An 18,867-nucleotide genomic window follows, 5' to 3' on the forward strand; every position below is an offset into this window, starting at 1 on the left:
AAATTGCGGTAAATTCTCCAGGCATTGTACAAACCCCGTCTCTCAATACATTAATCCTAAAGCAATAGTACAATGCACTAGGCACCGGGCCCACCAAAGCAAACAGGACATGAAGGCTGGCAACATCAACCCTGTCCTGTGGGGAATCCCTTGCAGATGACTGCAGCGCTTGGAGACAGACAAGTCTGCATCCACAGCAGCAACCAGAGGAGGAATGACCACTGGGCAGACCACAGAGAGAAGAAACGCCATGGTGCATCTGCAGCAGCACAATCACCAGACGCCTTCATCTGCCCCAGCTGGAACACAATATAGTCCTCCTGTATCAGTCTCTACAGCCACAGCAGGCGCTGCGACTCTCCAACAGTTTGACTTCACCCCCAAAGGCGCACTCTGTCTCCTGAGACAGACAGATGCCAAGCTGTACAATTCCAATCTATGGTGTGATCTATCAAACACCAATAACAGTGATAACCAAGTGCAACCTCCAGGAAGGAAGCCACCGCATCCCAGCTTCTCTGGGTCAACCATGGGAGGGAGCTGTTGCCTTCGTGCCCCAATTAAGGGCTGCCCAGAAGCAACTGGTGGGCCAATGTGGAAAACACGGGGGGGGGGAGCCTCCTTATTTGGCCTTTAGGAATCCCCGCAAGGCTACAACACTCGCTGGCTTGTTCTGCACCCTGAGTGCTTTCGCTTGTTTTCCAGCCCAGGAGTTGCGTTTCCTTGTGGCCAGTCTACCCGGGGCCACATTCCAGTTGTGAGCAAGGACAGGAGCAAAAGAATATGCATGAGACTCTTAACTGTGTCCTTAACAGTCCCCTGCCCCCCCGACCGCCCCCGGCCCAAGGCAACGGCCTCCAAAGAAACCCTTACTTGCACAATGCTGCTGATGACCATCGGAAGGATGTTCAGGGGGAACCGGAGGATGTTAAACAACGCCAGCGACACAAAGGCCTTCTGAGCATCCAGGACATTCTGGTCGGCAGTTTTGACAAAAACAGCAAATGTTGACAGAGCAACCTGGAAAAAAGAGAAATCAATGACGTGATGTGAAGTTGTGACAGACTCTGGGGTTGCGGCACTCATCTCGCTTTATTGGCCGAGGGAGCCGGCGTACAGCTTCCGGGTCATGTGGCCAGCATGACTAAGCCGCTTCTGGCAAACCAGAGCAGCGAACGGAAACGCCGTTTACCTTCCCGCTGGAGTGGTACCTATTTATCTACTTGCACTTTGATGTGCTTTCGAACTGCTAGGTGGGCAGGAGCAGGGACCGAGCAACGGGAGCTCACCCCTTCGCGGGGATTCGAACTGTAGACCTTCGTCCAACTTGATATCCTTTATGTTTTGGACTACAACTCCCATCAGACCCGTGGCTTATGGGAGTTGTAGTCCAAGGCATCTTGGAGGGCGCCATGTTTGGGAAGGCTGTATTTTTTCAGTAAAAAGAAATGTGCGGGGGTTTTGGGGGGGTGGAGAGAGATGACACGTTGGTACCAAAGAACCAGTGTGTTCAGAAAAATGTTGAGCCCAGGGAAGAGACTATCCATGAGACATGTTTCTTCCGCCGTATCTCCATGAGGCCAGACCCCTTGAATAAGAAAGAGAAAGTGTGGGTAAGCCCTCAGTTGGGGCATGACAGCCCCGTGGCATAGACAATGCAGATGGATAAGCAGGTATAAATATTTGGAATAAAGTCTTTCGAAAAGCTACAGGATGGAGACACTTGCAATGGGCTCTTTGGTGCTCTCGAGAAGACGCTTTGGGCCTACATCTTAGGAGGACCTTTCAGCAACAAAGCACTTAAATCAAAGGGTTCCTTTTCAAAACAGCTCTTGATTATTTTGCTGTTCTTAAGAACACCCGTGGTGGACTTAACAGGCTTCCTGTACATGGCCGTGGCTCGGTCACTCATTGTCCTCAGGACTGTGCAAATATTAGTGTTGTGTAAAGAACGTGCAGAAGGGCGTTTCACATTGCTAAGAGTAAACCATGACTGGAGTCCAGAGCTGTTGGTTTTCAAAGATTTCAGGAAGCTGCCTTAGTCTGACCTGGTCTATTTGCCTCTCTTGCCCAGTATCATCTACTGCAGGAGTGGGGAAACTCTGGTCCTCCAGACACCGCTGAACCACAACTCCCATCAGCCCTAGCAAACATGGCCAATGGCCCAGGATGACGGGAGTTGTAGTCCAGCAACATTTCGAGGGCTAAATGTTCCACACTCCAGGCCAGGCAAGTGGCGCCCTTTGTTTGAGCCCAGCGCAGCAAACCATTTTCATGCAATCAGAACCCAATCCAGCTGGTGAAAAGTAAGCATTACAGAACATGGCTTCATATAGGAGGTTCCTGTGCTGCCCTGACAAGTTGGAAAGATAGTAAAGGTAAAGGTAAAGGGACCCCTGACCATTAGGTCCAGTCGCAGACGACTCTGGGGTTGCGGCGCTCATCTCGCTTTATTGGCCGAGGAAGCCGGTGTACAGCTTCTGGGTCATGTGGCCAGCATGACTAAGTCGCTTCTGGCAAACCAGAGCAGCGCACGGAAACGCCGTTTACCTTCCCACCGGAGCGGTACCTATTTATCTACTTGCACTTTGATGTGCTTTCGAACTGCTAGATTGGCAGGAGCAGGGACCGAGCAATGAGAGCTCATGCCGTCACGGGGATTCGAACCGCCAACCTTCTGATCGGCAAGTCCTAGGCTCTGTGGTTTAACCCACAGCGCCACCCAGACTCAAATCGGCTCTAAGCAACAGATTAAGGCTGGACAAGACCATAAAGTGTTTTTTGCCAACACCCTGCCCCAAGGACGGATGCTGTCAAGAAATTAGATGGGTGATAACCAGGGAGGGGGATTTTTTTCTTGGTGGTGGCCTATGGAATGTCCTCCCCAGGGAGGCTTGCCTGGCACTAAACCCAAAACACTTCCTTTTCAATGCAAGACCTTCTGAAACTGCTCAAACCTAGCAGACAAGAGCAGTTTTATTAAAGTCTGTTGGTTTTACTGCTCCAACTTTGTTTGTTTGATCGATTGAGTGATTGTTTTTGCTGCTCCTGCAGCATTAATGCTTTCTTCTTCTTCTTGCTACTGGGTTATTTTACATTCTTTCTTTCTTTTTTAGTAGCAGTTGCTCCAGGATTTGTTTAAGCTGAAGGATGGCATAAAATGTACTATGGCTGCAATCCTAAGGCTGGTGGTGGCAGGGCTGGGAAAGCTGGTGTTCTGTTCTGAACACCCATCCAACGCCCTTGCTGGGCCCTTATTTATTTCACAAGACTTATATACCGCTTGGTTGTAATAAAACCTCCAAGCAGTTTACAAAAAGAAGGGAGCAGGGAGGAAGTAAGGTCAGAGGGCAGCACTTGTGCTCCTTGTATGCTCTGCTTTCCCCTTTTCTTTTTTTTAGACAGCAGGAAAAGGGGAAGGAAAATCCTTGGGAAAGATTTGGGCCCGCTTCTAAGCTGGTCTAAATCTCTCTCTCTGGTTTGGTGATGTTCTGGGGGACCAGGAGAACTTTGGATCTTTTGGACCCAAACCATGTCCCAAACCCCTCCCCCAGCATGCAACCTTTTTTGGTCCTACTGACATCAGTTGGGCAAAGGTGTCTGAAGTTTCCCACAACAGACAGGGATTCCCCAGGCCACAGGATTGCATGCTGCATAAAATGAAATAAACAATGGGCAACAAGGATCTCCTAGCTTGAATGACGACAGCATGACAAAAAGACAATGTACCATATTTTTCGCTCTATAAGATGCACCAGGCCACAAGAGGAGGAAAGGAAGGAAAACAAGAAAAAAAATATTCTGAATCTCAGAAGCCAGAACAGCAAGAGGGATCGTTGCGCAGTGAAAGCAGCAATCCCTCTTGCTGTTCTGGCTTCTGGGATAGCTGCACAGCCTGCATTCGCTCCATAAGACGCGCACACATTTCCCCTTACTTTTTAGGAGGGAAAAAGTGAGTCTTATAGAGCAAAAAATACGGTGTGTTAATATTCTTGTAGCATCCCCTCTTTGAATGAGCGCCCAGATGTGTGTCAAACAACAAGCAGAGTTCTATGCACAGAAAACAGCAGTGTGTAAGAATACCATCTACCAGCAGCTTTTTGAAAGCACTGCTTTACTCACCAGGAACGGGGCACACACCCACGTGAACGTCCCCACAGCAGAGAGGTAAGCGGACTTTTTGAGCACCTTCAGCTCTTCCTGTCTGATCCCCAGGACTTTCTCTTTGAAGGCTAATTCCCAGGCATAAAGTTTTAGCACTTTGATCCCATTGAGAATTTCATTCATCAGCTTAATCCGGTTGTCCTTGCAATTCATGTGAGCAACCTGAAACGAACCCAATCGCAACAAAAGCAAGTCGAGGCAGCTCTCTCTCTCTCTCCCAAGTCGGCCTGCGATAAAACTTTTGAACAGGAGCCGTCATTTTAAAAATGTTGTTGTTGGGTTTCTTTGTAGCTCTGAGCTATAAAATGAGGCGGCTTTAAGAAATGGAAACTGTGTTTTGTAAAACTTACAACTGACACGTGCTGGCAAGCCATCAATAGGAAAGGAACAAAGAGATGGTTGCAGGTGAAAGCATTAGACTGGCTTGAGTAGCTCCTCCACAAGACAGGAAGGCTGAAAACACCACTGATAGATGTTTTAGCAGCATCTTAGTTTTGTAGCAGCATCTTAGTTAACGATGTGATTTGCCTAACCTTGCAAAACAAGTCCAGAGGAGTCATTAGCCCTTGAGTACACTAAACATACGTGTTTAGTTATCTGGGGTCTAAGCAGAAAGAAAAATGGGGAACCATTTTTGCAAGATCACTTAGAGAAGGTCCTTTCCCACCAGAGATGCATAGCAATTTACAAGCAGGGTTGACCGTCACATCAGACCACAAGATACTGATCTTGCTATTACTGGCTGGTATGGTAATTTGCAACATTCTTCCGTGAGGCACAATAGGCAGGAAGTCTCAACACGTGCCTTAAGAGACGGACTCAATCGTTCTTGTGCAGAAAGGAAGTCTCTTACCTGATAGGTCTTTGTTTTCATTGCTATCACAGCATTGACTGGAACCAGGAGCAACATGACAGCCACACCGGCCAACACAGAGGCACCTAAATTCTAAAGAGAGCATGTTTAGAATGCAGCATAACGAAAACACAAAAAACCCGCGGCCCAAATAGTAACCTTGAAGGTGAACCGTTGCAGGAATGAGCAGGTACTTTCCTGCCTTCTAGCGAGAGGAAACGGGGGAAGAGTGCTGAGTGGGAGAGCACCTGCCTTAAAGGCACAGAGTCCCCCGATTCAACCCCTGCCATTTCTAGTTAAGAGGTTCAAGTAACAGAGTGTGGGAGAAACTGACGAGCCACTGCCAGTCAGAGGAGACAGGAGTCTGATTCGCAGCTTTGCATATTCAGATTCCAGTCATTAGTTGAGGGTTACAGCATGAGAATGTCAAAGAGCGAGCTGGCAGTAAATCACACCATTCAAAGTTGGAGCTAGCTCTTTATTAACGGTTGATTGTCAGGCCTACTGAGCACAGCAGCTCATCCTCAGCAGGTCTGACCCCATGAATCAGTTGCGAAGTCTGAAAGTCCCTGCCTCCCCAGGGCTTTCCCCAAACAATTAGAGACTGTGCCTGCGTGCAGCCTGCCGCTGCTCTGCCCATTTCAGCTCTCTTCTGGTTCTGGGAGACCAGCGGGGAGGGGAGCTTAACACAGGAGGAGGGGAAGACATCCGTGACTCTGCGTCAAGCCTGACTCATCTCTGCTTCTTGGCCTCCTTCCTCTCCTGCTTCAGTTTCTGCCTCTGATTCTGGACTTCTCTCTGCCACAGATTCTTCCTGCTCACTAAACCCTTCGGCTTCTGACGCCTCCTCCCCCCAGTCTTCTCCCTGTGACCACTCATCATTGTCCCACTGCCACTCCCTGGGCTCTGAGCCTTCTTCCCTCGATGGTTCCCCAGCTGGTTCCGTCCACCATTCCTCTGCATCTTACCAGTCCAAGACAGAGAGCTGTCTGCACTTCTTTCCCTTCCCTGCTATCCCATCCTGGATTCTGAAGCCCTAATCCTTTAATGACAGGATTCTGGCTTTCCCTTGAGTAAAATAAGAACCATTGTTTAGCTACGGTAAAGGAAACAATGAATGCACAGTACTTATACCTGCCACAGCAAACAGAGAGCCAGTATGACTTGCAAAGGTGCAGACCAGACCATGTTGATGTAGGTAGCCAAGTCCATGAACCTCTGGGCATCCACCGACATCAGGTTGACAATTTCTCCAACTGTAGAAGTCTTCCTTGCTGAATTTGTGATGACCAAGGCCTTGGCAGGGTAGAGGAGAGGAAGACAAAATGAAAAGTCTAGAGGCTGGAAGGTTTGCTGGGGCATAAAGAACTTTGATTGGCAAAATCCTACTTCCTTACATGCAGGAGTTTGGCAGCAAATATATATAAACACATGAACTAAAGGGAAGCCAAGCATGGGCTTAAAGTTTGGGACAGAATGCTCTCAGATGGAAAAAACTGTCATGCCTAGAGCTTTAGAAATCAAAAGAATTCTTCTTTCTCTCTTAAAAAAATAACCTCCAAAGGTTTTGGATAGGTCATACCTATAAGCCAGAAACATCAATTAAATAGTGAGAGGTTAACTAAATAAGCATATATCATCAAACAAGTTGAGTTTATGAACTTGCTAGATGGTATGCACACGGTGTTTGGTGGTAGAGCACATTCTTTTGAAAGGAGGAGCTCCCACTACCAACCCCTGGCATCTTCCACTAATAAGAATCAGGGAGAAGGTGACTGGAAAGATCTCTTTTAGCCATGGACCCTGAGGAGCTACTACTAATCAGGACAGGCAATACTGGGTGAGATGAACAGCCGGGGTGAACTGGTGTAAGACTGTCCTGTCATCGTTTCTGATAGAAGCAGGCAGTGTCTCTAAGGTGAATTTGGATCCCATTCAAAACAAACATCACCAAGGAGAAAGGAATGAAAATGCCACTGGGAGCATAGGAAGCTGGCTTAATATGTAGCCGGACTCTCTATTCTTTGAGCTCAGTATTGTCTACACTAATGACTGGCAGCTGCTCTCCAGGGATTCAGACAGGGAACGTTCTCAGCCCTAACTGGTAGGGACCTTCACGCAAAGTGTGCAGAATGCTGCAGCGAGGCTCCTCACGGGGTCTCTGCCATGGGAGCATATTCACCCAGTGCTTTTCAAACTGCACTGGTTCCCAGTAGAGTACAGGGTCAGATTTAAGGTGCTGCTTTTGACCTTTAAAGCCCTTCACGGCCTAGGACCCTCGTACCTAGGGGACCGCCTCTCCTGGTATGCCCCACGGAGAGCCTCAAGGTCCATAAATAGCAACACCCTAGTGGTCCCGGGCCCTAAGGAAGTTAGATTGGCTTCAACCAGAGCCAGGGCCTTTTCAACTCTGGCTCCGGCCTGGTGGAACGCTCTGCCTCATGAGACCAGGGCCCTGCAGGATCTGATTTCTTTCCGCAGGGCCTGTAAGACAGAGTTGTTCCGCCTGGCTTTTGGCTTGGAGTCAATTTGATTCCCTCCCTCTCTTTCTTTTTTCCTTTCCTTCTCTTCCTGCGATGAGGCTACATTTTTATATTTTAATGTTTCAATATTTTAATGTTGTATTTTAATTTTGTTTTTAAGTTGTAAGCATTCAACTTGTTTTTATTATTGCTTGTAAGCCGCTCTGAGCCCGGCCTTGGCTGGGGAGGGCGGGGTATAAATAAAAATTATTATTATTATTATTAAAGAAGCCACAGCCCTTCTTCCAGTTGAGTAATTAGAGCACATCGGCTGCATTTGCCATCTGGAGTAAGCCATTCCCCAAAGGATAAGGGGCAGTGTTGCTAAGCTACACTTCTAGGGTGGAAGTCATTTGTAAGCAGCTGCAGCCAGGGCAGCGTCTCGAGATGTGGGCGAGGATCGTCACAGCTCCCTATGCAGCTGGGGACAAATGCAGCAATGCTACCCCAGCCTAAAATTAAAGCCAACCGTGGGGGTTTAGGATGAAAGCTTATTGAGAGAGACATTTAGTCTAGTTCACTGCGGGCGCCAATCCCTGTGGAGAAAGTGATGTCAGGTGGGGTTAGGGTATACATTTGCAGGTCTCTACCTTCCGATAGACTGCACCAATCACAGCTGTTTTAAGCCTCATCCCCGTCACGAAGCAGATGTGGAAGTACTGGTGGAGGACCAGAGTCTGCAGGCCGGTGGAGACGAAGAGGAGCGCCGTGTACAGGTAGCCTTGCCAATTGGGGGCGTTCTCGTCATTCACAAAGTTGATGAGCAACCTGCGAACGAAGCAGGCCGGGGGACATTTGAAAGGAAGCCAGCGAAAAGCCCTGGTTAGCCAGTGAGCGAGGGAAGTTCACCATCTCCAGTTCCCTACAGGTCCAAAGATGGCGTGGGCCTGAAGGGTCAATTAAAGAGGGGGGGAATTCCAACAAGCTCTTAAATGCAAACATTTTTGAAGTGGCTAATGAAAGAAACAGACGACAATACAATTTTACAGCTGTAAGGTCTCCTAAAATCCAATTAAATAGCTGCTAAAAAATATACATGAACTCATGGGCAAATTAAGAGTTTGTTTTTTTAAAAAATAGGTATCCTTGCCTGACAATGGTATGGACCAGGCAAGCAGCCTGGGAAAAGCGTTCTGCAGAGCCACCACTAAAAAGGCCATTGGCGAAGCTTGATTATTTCAGAGTGCTGCCTTTGCTGTGCAATAACCCAGCCAGGGAGATTTAAAGTGGGGAAAATACATAACTTATGAGACCGGACAGACTTCCAAGCCTGTCATGCATAAGGGAGGTTTTTGTGGGTTTGTTTATTTGGCTTTCTTACCCCTCCCTCCACCACCGTAAGATTCCAGGGGTTACAACTATATAAAAATTAGAATTGGTTAAAACAATGTTCGTTCCAAAGTAAGTACGGTGTGGGCTTGCCACTGAGATTTCAGCACCTCCTTCCCAAATATTTCCTTAAAAATCACATTGCCCGTGTTCTCTATCTAAAACTCCAGGGTGCAATGTTCAGAGAGAAGCACCGGAGTTTGATGGAAGAGCAAAAGTTTTGCATTTATAAGGGTCAATCCCAGACAGCTCTGGCTAAAAGCAGAAAGTGGAAGGCAATACAAAAGGCAACTCTCTGCTGAAGATCCTGGAGTGCTATTATACACCAGAGAAGTTCATTTTGAACGCTTGACTTTCATATGAGGCACAGCCCATTTACATGGATCGCTGAGCAAACTTACTAGAGTTCAATTGCCGTTTTATGTGAACAAAGTGTTCCTGCTCAAACACAGCCACATTGCACTCCATTGGAGGGGAAGGTCTGGAGAGGGTTAGCATGCCATCTTCAGGGAAGATGTTCTGTACCTTCTCACCAAGGAATGTTTGAAAATCTTCCAAGGGGATTGCCAAGAGTGCCTCCAAATGCTGTGAAAACCGCTGTCGTAAGTGGAGGAACAGAAACACCATGTAAACTCCTAGACAGCCGTTTTCCTAAGCGTGCCAGACTGTATGAAATCTGGGGACATCTATTTCTGGTTCTGATGAGTGTGAAAGTGGGAAATGGCTAGCTCAGGCATCCCCAAACTCGGCTCTCCAGATGTTTCGGGACTACAATTCCCATCATCCCTGACCACTGGTCCTGTTAGCTAGGGATGATGGGAGTTGTAGTTCCAAAACATCTAGAGGGCCGCATTTGGAGGCGCCTGGGCTGGGAGACCCAAGTAAATCACTATCTGCTTTATAAAGGAAAGAGGAGTATCAAAAGCAATCAACAACCACCCATGGAAAAGTTTGATACCAGCAGCAACTATCCATGCACTCTACAGTGATGGGAGCAAGACAGCTCTCTGCTTACCTTAAGAGTTCAGGTCCTGTAAACATCATAAGGTCATGAAAGGCCTTGAAGAGGAAGCTCATGAGGAAGTATGGCCCAAACGACTTGTATAACACCTTAGCAAGAGACGGCTCCTTGTCCCTTTGAGAAGGTTTGATGATCAGAGCTTCAGCTTCTTCCGTCACATCCCCGTTCGAGCCACTGGATTTTGTAGGTTTCTTGGGCGAGTACAGCATTGGCGTCGAGAGCCTATCGAAACAGAAGCGTCCAGAGATTCTGTATTCACTGGCATACTTCATTTGCACACAACGTGTACTTATGGTATTTTCATATTTCTTTATTACAACTGTGGGGGGAAATAGTGTAGAACTCATCGCTGCCACCGCCCACTGCAGATATTGCTGGACTACAGCTCCTAACATCCCTTGAACGCTGGCCAGGAATTGCCAAGCCAACATCACCCGGTGAGCAAGTTTCTAACCCCAGGTGCAGGTGGCAGGTCAGACGCAGTTCTCTACCTGGCCATTACCTGCTGCTTTTTGTGAGGGGCAGAGGGAGAGATGAGGGCGGTGGCCACATGCAAAAGGAGTCAAGTTGCCTGCATGTTTAGTAGCCGTATAGAAGAGAGAATTGCAGCAGCTTTACCTTGCGTGACAGGCTAGGCTTGCTGAAATACTCTCTGAGACCCCTCAGGTATAGGGCGGTATATAAATTCAATAAATAATAATAATAATCTGTTAAAGGTGCACACACCCTGGCTTCTTTTGCATCGGGCTGCTTTAAATGAGAGGCAAATGGGTTTCGAAGTTATGCAAAGTCTTGCATCTGCAAGGAGGTCAAAGAAGAGGCGGAAAATGCCTTGGCAGAGAAGCAGGCCTGTGTTCCTTGCAAATATACTGTAAATCAGGGACCGGCAACCTAAGGCCCATGGGTGGCCCATGGGGGTTGTTTAACCGGCCCATGGACCCCCGCCGCCCACTCAGGGACCCCCTCTGGCCGCTCAGTCGGCTCCCATGCGCCACACTAAACCAGCACGGGGCAGAGTGGGGACCGCCTTCCACGACACTGGCCGGCTTCTCATTGGCTGCAGGAAGCTCCGGCCCACCGCAGCGTCTGTGGGACTGTAAACCGGCCCAAGCCACAAAAACTCTTCCGACCCCTGCTGTAAATCATCCGTTAATTTTGGAACTGCCTGCATGCAACTGTGTTTTGGAGTCTGAGGCTTTGAATAGCTGCAAGGCAGGGTTTGCAATTCAGCTACTCATTGACTTTTTTGCCTTCTCCCCTCTCCTGGACTCACCAAGAGTTTCTCGCCTTTTGCAGAGCCAGGACAGAAACGGTTGAGGAGCTCCCCCCCTCCCCACTTCATTCTTTCTGTTTTACAGACTTTGTTGTAGAAAGGAAGTTTACGGAGAAAACGAAAGGTGAAACCTCAGTGGAGTTATACCGAGAATGATCTGCATTACCCCCTACAAGCCCTAGCCAGCACAAGGAAGGATAGTCCAGCAACATCTGGCAGCCACAGGCTCCCGTTCGGATTCTTAGTAGTTTAACACTGACGGTAAACTTAAAACACTTACGTTTTTGCCTTCGCATACTCCTTCGCCCAGTTCTGAACCATACCAGGCACCACTTCTTCAGATGTATCCTCCTTGTTTAACGACCACAGGTCTTTCGCTTCCAACGGCTGCCGATATCCTTGAATCATCAACCTACGTTAGAAAATGTGCAGCAGTTAGTCAAAGAGTGCATAGAAAATTAGAAAATCGAGGCCTTCCCCCCTGCAAGCCAAAAGTTATAGAAACAGCTGCAATTTCTCCTCTACTGAATAGCACACCAATTGGCATCATGGTTTTATAGTGTGATATAATCCCTCTCCCTAGAACAATATGGCCTCCCTCAAAAGCTCTCCATTCTTCTCCAGTCATGGGTAGCTTGTGGCTCAGGGTCCCTTCTATCCTTGAAACTAGATCGGCTTGGCCTTAGAGTGGAACTTTTTTGCTGCTTGCGTCTATTTTACAAAAATAAAAATAAGCTTTCTTTGATGTATTCAGTTGAACTCTTTTTACCTGGTTACTGCTGTTTTACACAACCGTATTTATATCAAATTCTATTCTATTTATGCTGCTGCTGCTGTTTTTTAAGTACAGTGGTACTTCTGGTTGCGCACGTGATCCGTTCCAGAGGTCTGGTCGGATCCTGAGGAATTCGCAACCGGAGGGGCCGCTTCTGCACATGGCGCTGTTCAGCACCTCTGTGCATGCGCGCGCAACGAAACTCGTAAAAATACTTCCGGGTTTGCCACATACGTATCCTGAAGAATACGTAACCGGAGGTGAACGCAACTAGAGTTACCCTGTATTTGTTTTAATGCTGCTTTTTAATAATAATATATTGCATTGCTTTGGGCAACGTCCAGTGGCAAAACCACTTACAGAGAACTGCAAGTATATATAATCAGTATTTCTGTAGCAGAAACATGGGACTAATAAGCCACAAGGTGCACAAGCGCAGCTCATATGAAATGCAAACATAGGTGAACGCCTTAGACCACCAGTAGATGGGTGCTGGACTACAATTCCCATCATCCCGGATCATTGGCCATCGTGGCTGAGGCTGATGGGAGTGGTCAAGGACACCCCCCCATCCCTGCCTTAGATAAGAAAAGAGGAAGGAAGGAAGGAAAACAGAGAGAGAATGAAATAGAAAGAGAGAAAGAAAACAGCCAGCCCACTGTGTTTGAGAATTTCAATGCTTCACCCCTCAAATATGCTGTTATTCATATGGTCATTGGTTTATTTCACTTGGAATTCTTGATACACAACCGTTTTTGTTTCTCATTTCTTTCTAAGGAGGAGCCAGCACCCAATATGACTTATATGTCAAACTGCCAAGGATAACAGAGCCTCGAGCAAACCTTAAACAGGCATAGGGAAAGTAGGTTGATGGAGCTCAAATGTGAACCATTTGTCCTCTTACCCAGTGATCCACCAGAATGTGATCCTGGACAGAAAAGAAGCGCTGTATTCCGGGCAGGGATTCTAAGGAGTGAAAAATATTCAACCTGTTACAAATCTGATTTAATATTTCTGCTTTTCTGCAGAATGTAACATCCAAGTGCTTTTTTTAAAATCCCAACAAAGCTTGCCACACCTAGTTTCTCATTTCCATCCCGAATTTTAGTCATATTATACATGCTAACTTGCACACAAACATTAAGGGTTCCCATTTAACATTATGAATTCAGTTCAATAATGCGTGCCAAATTAAAACCAAGCACGTAGATGGCACGTCTCACAAAACCCCAGCGTGTGTATGTATATAACACATGAGAAACATTTTCAAATGGAGCTCTCTAACAGCGATAGGGAGAAGTACCAGATTTGGGAGGGGGAGGGGAGATTTTATCATGCTGAAACCCCAAATTGGAGCCACTAGCTAATTCTCAGCTGCAAGGCCCCACTCCCTGCCTCTGCAATTAGACTCTAGTTTTAAACAACATGTTCGAGAACACAGAAAGCTACCTCAGAGCACCTCCTTTGCCTGTACCATGTCCCAAGGCTGACCCTGGCATCTCCAGCTAAAGGCCCCCAATCGAAATCCTGGATGATGCTAGTATTATTTATGCCGACAGGTAAGACTCCTGCAGGATTTCAGGCAGGGGCCTTTAGCTGGAGAGGCCAGAGGCCGAACTTGAGATCTTCTGCATGCAATGCAGCTGGCTCTGTCTCTGAGCTATACTGCCCTTCACTCAAATCCTCCTGCCACAAACCGAAAAATATTCCGGTCATTTGGAATCAGTGCTGCTTGGCTCCGAAAGCACCTTAGCACACATATGGCAAGGACGTCAGCGGTTTTATTAGAGCTATCAGGAAAAACTTTCCCTTCCCCAGCCAAACCCGCAGTCAAACTAGAAAATATTCGGCGTCTCAGTCCCTCCCAACAGATTAAAAGGCCCAGCCAATTATACAACATTAAGTCAGGGTTACGGAAAGGGCAGTCTCCCCGGTGGTGAGACATCGCTCAGTCCCTCACTTCCATTCTAGCTCAACGCCCAACCGCAGAGCTGAAAAGCAGCCGCCAACTTCAACAAAGAGCACATTGCCAAGGAGGAGAGCCCCTTGCACCAACCCTGGTTGGCGCTCCCTTCCTGGAGTGGTGAGCACAAAAGCCCGCGGTGGCACTGCTCAAGTTCCTTTCCCCGGGAATGAGAAAGCTTATACTTTCTGTTCTGCAAAAGCTGTCTACTTATATGCCCCAAACAAATGAAATACAGTGAAAATCCCTGAAATGAGAAGTAATCGACTAGAAATATTATCTTACGGAAATGGACTAAATAATAAAAATCAAAAAGTTTAAGGAAAAAATTAGAAAAACCTAAAATTGAACAAAGCCTTTATGGGATGCCGGCTACAAACCTCGTTTCACTGAACTATTCAGTTTCCTCAGAAGGAAACAGAAAAATCATAAACCTTAAATGACCAAAACTCAAAGAAAGGGTGTAGAACTCCCAAAAATTCTGAAGTATTATAATCCTAGCTTGACCTAGGTGAAGCAAAGGTCATTTAAGGTTTATGATTTTTCTATTTCTTTCTGAGGAAAGTGAATAGTTCAGTGAAACGAGGTTTGCGGCCAGCAACCCGTTAAGGCTTTGTTCAATTTTAGGTTTTTCTCATTTTTTTCCCTTAAACCTTTTGATTTTTATTATTTAGTCCATTTCCATAAGATAGTATTTCTAGTCGATTACTTCTCGTTTCAGGGATTTTCTCGGTTCCCTGACTGTCTTTCTTCTACTGCTGTCTACAGTCATACCTCGGGTTGAATATGCTTCATGTTGAGCGTGTTCGAGTTGCGCTCCGCGGCAACCCGGAAGTAACGGAGCGTGTTACTTCCGGGTTTTGCCACTCGCACATGCGCAGACGCTCAAAATGATGCCATGCACATGCGCAGAAGCGACGAAAAGTGACACGTGCGTGCGCAGACGTACCGTCGCTAGTTACGTTTGCTTCTGGATGCGAACGGGGCTCCGGAACGGATCCCATTCGCATCCTGAGGTACCGCTGTACTTATAAGCCAGCTTTTGCCAACCTGCTGCTCTCTAGCCCTGGCTGGCTTTTGCTGCCAGGCAGCTTCCACCAACACCCCAATCCCAGCCACCATGAACCTGTCTCGGCCTCTTGGCTTCACTACTACCTCTCTTGGCCTGTTCTTATCATCACCACCACCACCTGCAGGAATTCGGCTGGGTCCGGGAAAGGGAAGAGGGCTGCTTTGGCCACACAGAGCCAAGCCGAGCGAGAACTCGCTGCTCCTGGCCCAGCGACACAACACATTATAAAGTTATTTCTCCGGGCCGGAGACAAGGCACCCTCTGTCCTTGCTTTCCGCTGAACAGTCCAGAGTGTCCCTAACTTATCAAACAGCCGCTGGAGCCCCAACTGCCCTATTAATCATCTGCGTCTGGAAGCCTGTTTACATGTGGCAGGGCTTGCGAGGTCAAAAACAACACATTGAGGCATGGTGGTCCCCACCCTCTGGTGAAGGCGGAAAGCAGCAGCTAAAAAAACAACAAAAGCCAACATGCTCTTACGTATCATCTCAGACAGATGAAACCAGGCACAAGTTATGCTTTGATTTAAAAGCAAAGGGAAACAGCAGCCGCTACCACCCACCCAACCATGATTATTATTTCCCAAGGAATGCCAAGGGGGCGGCGTAAGGATCTCCCCGATTCCTCTCCTAACTTTGGCACAGCCGGCACAACCACCTCTTGGTTACCGAGAGCGTTGTTGTGCAGTATAGAAGCCAAGCACTTCCCGCATTATCGCATTCCTTCGTGTGCTCAAGTTTTCCATGGAAGCACACCATACGGACAACTCCCAAAAATAATAGAAAGCAGATCTGCGTGGAAACCCTTCTGAACTACCAGAACAGCCAGTGGCCATTGATGAATATGGCTTAAAGGCAGTGAGATTCTCAGTTCTGGATCTGGGGAAAGGATGAACAGGCACAACGGGAAGGGGAGCCTGGGCCGCTTGCTCGCCAGCCCCACCAGCATTTTGCTATCTATCAAAACTAAGCTACTTGCAAGAGCCAGAGAGCAAGATTTTATCTGCCCCAGTGATCAAAAGAGGCAGAGAATAGGCTGAAGACAAATATTTATGTTGGCAGAAGTCAGTGGCAACAGGTCAAACACGATGAAGGGCTTTGACTGCTCTTTCTGGCTGATTGCATTCCTATTAGGAAGAAATGCCTCCCCTTTGAAATGAATCAATTCACGACAAAACAGTCGCTGTAACAAAAGACCCGAGTTCAGGTTCCAAGCAAATTCTGCCTTGGATTACGTTACCATTCATTAGCGTCTTCATTAAGATATTTTACTCAAACAATATAACTCTAAATGGGCAGCAGCAGCAGGTACCATAATCTCTTCAGGTTTGCAACCACTCGGGTGAGGTAACTCTCTACTCACAAACAGGGAACTGAAAGCAAGTCCCTAGAGTGGGTAAGATTTGAATACAGGCCTCTCCTTCTGGAGAACATTTCTAACTTAGAAGTGATATCCAGTTTTTAACCAGAATAACTGCTAACTTGTTCTGTTTACCTGTTAAGAGTATCGTTTGCCATAGTTTCCATTTAGGAAGTGTGTTCTACCGCAGTGTGCCATCAGCCAGCAGTGCTACAGGGACAAGACTACCCTAAGAATTTGCACCCATTACAGGGGTTCTTCAAGCACTACTACATCAAGTGGTGGTTGGGCGTAACAAAAACAAGACCAAAGGAATCTTGGGCTCACATATTCTGTTCTTCCTTGGCACCCCGAGATTAGCAACTTCTCAAACCTGGTTTCATAGTTTACTAATTGAAAGAACTGGGAAAGTATAAATTGCTACCGAACCAGGAAGTCATCGATCAATGGCTGGGTTGGGCAATCATTCCAGGGTATCCTGGCTTATTTCTCCTAATTCGTTAACCTGCTGACATTAATCCACAGTTCCCCTTTTTCAAATATAACAGGGATCTCTGGCTTAATAAAAGCCAGAATCATAGAACCATAGAATTGTAGAGTTCGAAGGGATCTCAAAGATCCTCTAGTCCAGCCTTTCTCAACCTGTGGGTCCCCAGATATTGTTGAACTACAACTCCCATCACCCGTAGCAAGGCCAGAGCTGAGGGATGATGGGAGTTGTAGTCCAACAACATCTGGGGACCCACAGGTTGAGAACCACTGCGTCTAGTCCAACCCCCTACAATGAAGGAATATGCAGCTGTCCCGTATGGGGATTGAACCTCTAACCTTGACGTTATGAGCACCACGCTGTAACCAACTGAGCTACCCAGTGACAGTGTGCTGAAACCAGCATGCAGCGGGAAGGAGAATCATTGTCTGAAGTGAGCCACTGTGTGCAAGGAAGGAGGAGTGTATGCAAGCCAAAGGTTTGTTCTCGTGTGTGTCTGAATGCCCCTGCTGGCTGCAGCTCAGAGCATCTGTTTTGCATGCTGAAAGTGCCAGCTTCAACCCTCAATGGCATCTCCTGTTGGGCTGGTAAATAATTCCTTCCTGAAATCCTGTAGAGCTGCGGTTGCTGCTGCCAGTCAGTGTACAGAATTCTGAGCTAGATGGACCAATGGGCCTGACTTGGTATAAATTTGATTCTTATGGGTGGTCTGCAATTAACTTTTATTCAAAGTACAGTCGTACCTTGGAAGTCAAACAGGATCCGTTCCGGAAGTCCGTTCAACTTCCAAAATGTCCGCAAACCAAAGCGCGGCTTCTGATAGGCTGCAGGAAGCTCCTGCAGCCAAACAGAAGCAGTGGAAGCCCCGTCGGACGTTTGGCTTCCAAAAATAGTTTGCAAACTGCAACGGTCACTTCCAGGTTTGTGGCGTTCAGGAGCCAATACGTTTGGGAACTAAGCTGTTCAAAAACCAAGGTACGACTGTATACCTGCTGAAATTAATGATTGTGACTAAGTTAGTAGATATTTCAGCTAGTCTACTATTGGGAAAAGTAAGCTGAATAGCTCTGACTGCTCCTCTTTTTGCAGTTTTATCCCACCGCTCGGTCCCAGCTCAAACTCCCAAACCAGCTCACCTGTTCACTAAAATCAGTATCATGGTCTGGCTGAGCAAATACATAAACCACCAGAGGCCATTTAAGTCCACAAGGTACATCACCGTCTAAAAATAAGAACTTGTAACTATGGACCTAATTAAGAGCTAAATCACAACTGTCAAGCCGGGGAAATGGTGCTAATCCCACAAAACAGAGAGAAGGCCTGTGCACAAACGAGATAGCAGAAATGTCCGCTTCCTGGTTCGTGAGCCTCTTTGCAGAGATTTTTGAACAACAGCTTAGGATACACAGACACACAAGTTTCCACACTGCAGTATTTATAGGACCAGAAAAATAGGAAGAAAATGACCTTTAAGAAACAAAACCACCACCAACAATTCGGCCAATAAACTTGCTTCTTTCTGGAAACTCTAAGAAGAGAGTTCCAGAATTCTTATTTTAAGAATTTGTTTGCATATAACATGGTCAAACAAAATTATTAGAAGAAAACTGGTAAGAACATTGGCAGGGTTACTGTAATAACCTGCAGTTTTAGAGGAGTATATATTTAAAGTGGATGAATAAATGAGCAAATTAAGTTAATTTGGATATGCAGAATGTATTAAAAAATACATTTAAGGAACCGCAGAAAAAAGGGGAAGGAAGACAAGTTTTCAAATGTTAAAATGAGTATAAAATTACTGAAATGTATAAAATTGAAAATCAATCAATCACAAAATTATTAGAAGCAACCTACTTAAGCAAATTCCCAGGCATCCCTCAGAGAGGCACCTCCCAAGGCAAGTTACTTACAGGGTCATGAACTGTTTCCGAAAACAAAGGCGGCCTCTCAGGAAAACAGGATAATATCAGCTGGATTAGCACCAAAGTGAAATAGATGTAGAATGTAATATAACGAAAAACATCGACTTCAGAACCCTAGAAGAAG

The 18,867-nt window shown here is 46.8% G+C and overlaps 1 protein-coding gene across 2 annotated transcripts in view; it reads right to left on the reverse strand.

Annotated features, from left to right (window-relative positions):
* LOC128401328 (multidrug resistance-associated protein 1-like) overlaps window positions 1-18,867 on the reverse strand; it is a 77,466-nt gene that overhangs the window by 33,983 nt on the left and 24,616 nt on the right. For both annotated transcript variants that reach the window (XM_053364209.1, XM_053364207.1), the window contains exons 5-13: window positions 18,732-18,857; window positions 12,842-12,903; window positions 11,443-11,574; window positions 9,884-10,111; window positions 8,130-8,307; window positions 6,152-6,313; window positions 5,018-5,110; window positions 4,123-4,326; window positions 874-1,020 (exon numbers count right to left, since the gene is read on the reverse strand). In XM_053364209.1, the coding sequence (XP_053220184.1) occupies window positions 874-1,020; window positions 4,123-4,326; window positions 5,018-5,110; window positions 6,152-6,313; window positions 8,130-8,307; window positions 9,884-10,111; window positions 11,443-11,574; window positions 12,842-12,903; window positions 18,732-18,857 (1,332 nt within the window). The remainder of the gene's footprint in view (window positions 1-873; window positions 1,021-4,122; window positions 4,327-5,017; window positions 5,111-6,151; window positions 6,314-8,129; window positions 8,308-9,883; window positions 10,112-11,442; window positions 11,575-12,841; window positions 12,904-18,731; window positions 18,858-18,867) is intronic.

The sequence above is a fragment of the Podarcis raffonei genome, chromosome 14, assembly GCF_027172205.1.
Source record: "Podarcis raffonei isolate rPodRaf1 chromosome 14, rPodRaf1.pri, whole genome shotgun sequence".
In the NCBI taxonomy this organism is placed as follows: Eukaryota; Metazoa; Chordata; class Lepidosauria; order Squamata; family Lacertidae; genus Podarcis; species Podarcis raffonei.